We start from the raw sequence: 6,833 nt of genomic DNA, 5'->3' as shown, positions 1-6,833 counted from the left end.
AGTGTGTATCGAACAGCTATGATTACATGAACTCTGATTCTAGCTTGCTAACAAAAATATATAAAATATTCAGCAAGGTGGGGTCCAGAGAGAAACAAGGCATATCTGTAATATTGGAGCAATATGAGGGGGAAGATTGTAACCATCTCCTTTAAATACAACCCATCTTTATTCCCAACACCCCTCACTCATAACACCCCACTTTCAAACCAAAGTTTTGTTTCCAAGTTGTGATAAACAGAACCATGGGAAATTGCTTGGTTATGCAGGAAAATATAACAAAGATTATGAGACCTGATGGGAAAATCCTAGAGTACAGAGCAGACATGAAAGTTTACCAGGTTTTGTCAGAATTTTCTGGCCATGCAATATCTGAGACAGCTCCGGTCTACCAGCATCTCCGGCCAGACACCAAACTGCTTGGTGGCCGCCTCTATTATCTTGTACCTCTTCCGTTGCCACCTAAAAAGGCTTCCCAGAAGAAGGTGAGGTTTGCGAATCCTGAAGTCGAAGCTGAACAAGAAACCAAAGTTGTAAGGATCAAGATAGTTATAAGTAAGCAAGAATTGCAGGAGATGTTGAGAAAGGGAGGAGTTTCAGTCGATGACTTGGTTTCTCAGCTTCAGAGTGACAGAAGCATAGATAAGACTAACAGCTTCAATGATGATGGTAACTGTGAAGGGTGGAAACCTGTTCTAGAAAGCATACCTGAAGCAAACTAGCAATAGCAAGAGGATCCTTATTATGTAAAATTGTATACTAATCTAGTAATCTCTCCTATCAAACAAAAGGTCAAAAAACAGTTTTCTGTAGTCTAACATACATATAGTTGAACAAAGTCCATGAAAGACATTGGAAAATACAGTTTAGCTTTTTTTTTCTTCCTTATCACATACAAATGCTTAAAAATATGTCCTCTGTTTAGTATATTGCACCACAATTAAAGAATCTGCATGTCATTCGAAATCTTAATCCCATGCATATCCCTCAAGTACATAATAAGTCATAACCAAGAACCAAAACAAGGCGAAAAACATGCAATTGAGAAATGAACATGACCTAACAACAGAGGTACTATTCAAGCTATACAGCTGAATTTCCAAGTAATTTCATACAATTTTGTGCCAACTGCCACTAAAGCAGGGAAGAAATTTCCATGTGATAACAAATATCAAAAGCGTGTTAGCAGTTTGCCATATCATGGAGAAATATCACGGAGCACGGCTGACGAGAGGGTGATGTGGCACTACATATGACTGTATGAGTTGGCTACTTGAGCCTCCAGCCTCCAGCCTCCAGCCTCACCTGCCAAATCATAAAAAGATAGAAAAGAAGAAGAATAAAGCATATATGTATTGATGGCATTGCTTTTGCTAATTTCTTTACCCAACTGTAGATAATAATTAATGAATATTTGTGATTTTCATTTCTATATATCCATAATTATTACAGTTTGTGGTGGTGGTGCTAGTGCTCCCATTATGAAAGCCTGGTGCAACTTCCTATAATGGAATGATGGAATAGGTCAACTTGCTCTAGTAAAATTGCTTGTGTTTGTGTGTGTCTGTGTGTGTGTATCTCATGGAAGAAAAGCTTAGGTACCATACCTTTTGGTGTATTTCATATACCAACCATGGTTGTTCCAGTGGCATTATAGAGCTCTGTTACTGCTGCTGAGGAGGACTATACTTTAAAAGCACCATTCATTCACACTGCTTCTCCTATTAGGAATGTTTAAAAAAAGGGAAAGAAAACAAAAATTCCACAGATTTAAATCCCAACCCAATAAAATACTCCCCTGGTACATTATCCTAGCGTTCCAGCACAAAACATCAGCAAAGAAGCTCCATACGATATGGAACAGCAAGACATCATCCCATATCTGAAAATTGGTACTAGAACCTAACAATATCTCACACCCGAAAATCCTACGTAGATTCAGTGAATTTGTACCCAAACAGACACACAGTACAAAGTCCTTATTGCATCCTTCTTACAGGAAAGTCTCTAGTATAACTCCAAACAAGTAGTAGGTGCAATGGTTCGACTGACATAAGGTAAAGGAAAGCCAAAATGACTTTTCAATTGAGTAATTTTCTGCTGGTTGCTTTAAGTACTTAGTATCACCTGCCATAATACATTCAAATGACAAGTAGTAGAACGACACTACATAAGAAGAATTGGTTGGTCCAATAACGTTAAAAATGATGCAAAAACTTATGCTAGTACTTTCATCTCCTCTGAAACAGTCTCTTTCTACCATTTATTGTCCTATCAGCTTCTCACAAAACAAACTTAGGCTCCTCCTGGTTGATAGGAAAGCAGGTATAGAAAGAAAAGGTCCTAGAAAAAGCATGAGTATTTTAAATTTCTTTATAGCACATAGATATGATATTGGCATATCAAGTTTGGATTATAGTTACTCTGTTTCGTCTTGCTAGGACATGTATTTCTCTCTGGAGAACAATCAGGAGGCCATCTCAGATCCCTTTTGGATCTCAGTGGGTGATAATACATTCAAACTCCACTAGTCATTTTGGCTTCCAATATAAAGCACTAGGCAAACTTGGAATACCTAACTTTTGCATATTGGTAGACACGTGTCACGCAAGCAATATACAGTGACATGCATTTAAAATTTCAGTTATACTACTCTCAGCTTTTTATGTATTAATAAGTTTATCAAGTCAATCAGCAGAATTTCCCTCCATAGTCATTGACATGAACAAGCAATTTATATATACTGCTGAATCGCTAACTATATGCACGCGTAGGCCACAACTTAAGGAAGACGACAATGAAAAGGAAAGCACTGGGAGATTATTTACAAGTTCCCTCTAACAAAATATGGTAATTTTATAGAGTGTATAACTCAAGAACATGTGATGCTATCATGCTAGTAAACAATATACAACTGAGGAACTGTTCATCCCAATCATGCGTCTGTAGTTGAAACATATGCCACAAACTTTTTGTAGTTCATATTCTATATTTACATACCATGTGACATTACATATGATATTTGATTGGGCAGATATCCAACTGCTGACTTAGTTTCTTTACAGGAGAAATCGTGTATAGTCAATAGACCAAAAGATTGTAAATTTCTGAAAACTATTGCTCTTTACTTATTGCTCTTTACTTTCGACTTCCAGACTGATCTCATTACGCCGTTGAAATGGAAGTGTAAATGGTGGATTATACTGCATTCATATTAGAACAGGAAAAAGGTAAGGTAAATGGAATTTATAGACTGTGTACAAATAAAGTACCTTGAAATTAGATTATTCTAACATTTTGTTATTAATAATGCAGTGAAGATCATACCTGTGCAACTTCAACTGAAGTTCCCTCCTTCACTTGGAACTGTCCATCTTTTTTCAAAGCTTCCCTTAACTTGGACTCCTGTCGCTTAACTTCGTCGTCAGTAACAAACCCTGATTTGACATTGAGAACATAAACTATGTCATGATACTTTCGACAACTCTTGACTAAACAAATCATAGAGAACTCTCACGTTTCCTGCAATTAAAATGATATTTATCTAATTTAAACTACAATAGCACATAACGTCGAACAGATATGATTATGCTCAAGTTATTGATACGATACAGTCATGCATACTTCCAACATAATAAGCCAAATTCTCAAAATATCTATATAGACAATAGAATAAGGAGAGGACAAACCTGGAAAGGCAACAGCTGCAACTATTTTCCTTGGAACCTCTGTGATCCTGACAGATGGATCTTTAGGCAATGGTGAATTGGCACCATACTTTGAGGGAATGACAAAGGACATCTGCCACTTATCTTGATCTTCCAGCTAGATACAATTAAAGTGAAAGTAGATTGTGATAAAAGGAGAGAGAAAACATAAAACTTTGGGAAAGACAACAAAAAGTAATCCAAACATCAACCCTACATTGGCCAATTGCACTGGAAAAAAAAAACATATATTAAAGAATAAAGATTCAACACCCAAATGGACTAAAGAAATGAGACAGCCACAGCCAACTACATAATTCATGAACTAATACTCAGTGTCTTGAGTTTCTTACAATAGTATTGCACAGACAATTCAGAGCATTTGGAATTTCACTTGAAAGAACATGTCATCTCAAAAGAACTTCAGCCATTACATCTTAGTTTGATCAAGATAGACATGGTGCCAGACCAAAATGAAGTAATCTACATATTTTAGAGAAGCCATCAAACGTGCATTTGAAAGATGAGAGTATCATTTCAAATTTTATCATGCAAAAAATTACAGATAACATTAACATAAGATGCATGCAGAAAATTACCCTCTTTGTTATCACTGGAGTTGTCATTTCCATTTTCACCCCATCAGATTGAGCTTTACGTGTAAAAACTGGTGTGGTCATCTCCATTTTTTCCTTTGTTGTATTCTTAACAAACAGAAGAACAAGGTAAGTTAACCAAACAGGGTTCGATGTATTGCAAAATAGTATTATATAATTCATTAAAATATATTTTTTTAAATGATTTCATTTGGACAAAAATAAAAAAACCCAACAAAGGGAAGATATTTCAAAGTACCTTACCAAACAGGTACTCAGCCAAGACATTGAAGGATTGAGATGCACCATTGAAATCAAAACCAGTCTTTCCAGGCATTGTAGTCTCCGCTAAAAAGTAAGGCTGATTTTACACACACAAAAAAACAACCCCGATCAGTCATAGTAAAGTGCTCTGAAAGTAGAAACTCCAAAAAAAAACCGTTAAGAACCCCACAATTGAACTGAAGAATCACAAAGCCTAAAGTGGCAGAGCTATGAAAACAAAAAAGGAGACTGTTAACAATACCTCTACTTCTCTAATTTCATACTGGTCTCTCCTACTCAGAACTTTGAACTTCACCGTTTCGAGGTCCGGAACTACTCCAAATATATACACACAGACATTAGTTTCAAAAAATGCACATTAAAAAAAAAAAACAAATAACCAGCTAGCTCTATCACTGAAAACAATACCTGACATGAGGGCTTCTTCGAGAGTACGAGCCTCGAACTTTTTCGGGAAGACGTATTTGGCAGTCTCCGTGGCCAATTCGAATAAAACTGCAAGTTTTAAAGGGCCAAATGTTGAAAACAAATTGGTACAGAGGGACTAAGCGTGTAAATTAAGGAAAGTTTGTAGTGTGCGGGAGAGGTTTGAACATTTACGTCGCTGGGAGACAGATGAGGCTTGAGAAGCGAGAGCGGCGACGAGGGAGATTCGGGCTTCGAGAGCGGACATGGTTCTTCTTCGCTGCGGCGGAGAGGGCACGGCAGTGGTGGCTCGGCCGGTGGCCATGGAGATGGAGATGAGTCTGTTACTGTTGGGGTTTCTTCCTGAGAGGGATGTGCAGGTTAGGGTTTTGGATGGGACTGTTTGAGTGAACAACATTGTTGCCTTCTAATTTGGGGTTTTTGAATTTCTGTTGCAGAGAGAGTGAGAGGAGGTGGAGTTTGAGAGACTCGTAGAGTTGGTGGTTACGATTTTCCCGGGAAATAGATGCCTTTATTTGTCAAATACCACATTCACCCCTCAATATACACTGTTTTTTGCAGGTATGACCCTTCTTTGAATTTCTTTTTGAATTAATTTTGGAAAACCCTTCACTACCATTATCATTTTCAAGAGGAAATCAAATCCTGGTTTTTCTTCAGTGTTTCACTGCACTAAGGTTTTTCTTGAGTAGTTGGTGGATATAGATTCTGAATATGTACAATCATCACTTTTTATTTCTTGTTTTTGAAATATATGTTGAGTGTGGTGTAAGGCTCGATCGATACTCACTTCCTGCAATAATTCCTAAATACTTGGCAATCATATCACTCCCTCATTTGCAAACGCTCGTTTCTTTCTGTTCTTCATTTTTATTTTGGGTAAGGTTTTCCTTGTTCTTTTGCTTCTTTTGTTACCCATTTTACCCACATAATATATGTGCACTTCTCTCCAACAATGCATTTCTAATACTGCACATATGCAAAAATTATTGAGTTTTTCTATTTAAACCCCACACTTTTCTTTGTTCACTATAATACTTAAATCTTTAAGCTCTTAAGTTTTATTATTGTGTAAAAAGACAAAAGAGGTCATCCAACTTAATACTTAACTCTAGTACATCTATACACACACCCCACCACTCTTCATATTTAGTTTTAGAAAAACACAAACTCCTATTACACTCTCATATTTTCTTCACAAGCCCTAAATACGGTATGCAAATAGTGGTTTGTGGGTTTTCAATTGAGGTATGCAATGTGAGATTATTTCTTGGTTTGGGACTCCTCCCAAAATTATTGAGGATGCTGTGATTAAAGACTTGTTGTAATTATGAGGTTGAGGTTAACTTAAGTGGTGAGAGGCAAGATAACAGGGTGCAGGGTGTGAGGTTGATAAGTTTTTAAATTTATTTTTTAAGTTTGGTGTGTATTTAGGGGAAATTTGGAAAGACAGTGGGATTTTCTTAGAAATTGAGAAAATTTGAATTAGAAGTGTGGTGGACTTAAGTAGTGCGGGGGGTTTAAATAGAAAAACTCAAATTATTTCTGTAGTGCACAACTTCTGTTTTTCTTTTCCTTTATTTTCAAGGAAAGTTGAGGACGCAAACCAGAGCTCGAGTGGCCATGCCTATGACACAGTCTGGTCTCTATCCCTTCAGGGATGTTTGTAGTGCTAAACTTGGTTTAGCAAAGCTGCAAAGGTAAACCAAACACCTATTGAAAATATTGCCTTGCCAAACCAGATAATATCTCTGATAACTCAAGAGGGTGGAGATGGAGAAAATAAAAGAACCACCAACTAGAAGTAGAGAGGGACAGG

The 6,833-nt window shown here is 37.0% G+C and overlaps 2 protein-coding genes across 2 annotated transcripts; one reads left to right on the top strand and one right to left on the bottom strand.

Moving 5' to 3' along the window:
- Positions 1-197: 197 nt before the first annotated feature.
- LOC103341796 (uncharacterized) lies at positions 198-972 on the top strand. Its single transcript, XM_008245349.2, has one exon. It carries the CDS (start codon positions 246-248, stop codon positions 720-722), a length of 477 nt encoding a protein of 158 aa, XP_008243571.1. The 5' UTR covers positions 198-245; the 3' UTR covers positions 723-972.
- A 1,937-nt stretch (positions 973-2,909) lies between these two features.
- LOC103341797 (SOUL heme-binding family protein) lies at positions 2,910-5,528 on the bottom strand. The gene is made up of 8 exons (XM_008245351.3): positions 5,189-5,528; positions 4,997-5,083; positions 4,830-4,900; positions 4,563-4,664; positions 4,307-4,411; positions 3,690-3,825; positions 3,328-3,437; positions 2,910-3,203 (listed from the first exon to the last, which is right to left on the bottom strand). The coding sequence occupies exons 1-8, from the start codon at positions 5,409-5,411 to the stop codon at positions 3,129-3,131; spliced, it is 909 nt and encodes a 302-aa protein (XP_008243573.2). The 5' UTR covers positions 5,412-5,528; the 3' UTR covers positions 2,910-3,128.
- Between the last annotated feature and the right edge of the window lie 1,305 nt (positions 5,529-6,833).

Source organism: Prunus mume, linkage group LG8 (assembly GCF_029339155.1).
Source record: "Prunus mume cultivar Tortuosa linkage group LG8, ASM2933915v1, whole genome shotgun sequence".
NCBI classification, from domain to species: domain Eukaryota; kingdom Viridiplantae; phylum Streptophyta; class Magnoliopsida; order Rosales; family Rosaceae; genus Prunus; species Prunus mume.
The sequence above is the reverse complement of the archived record's forward strand: the minus strand, read 5'-3'. Positions and strand labels throughout refer to the sequence as shown.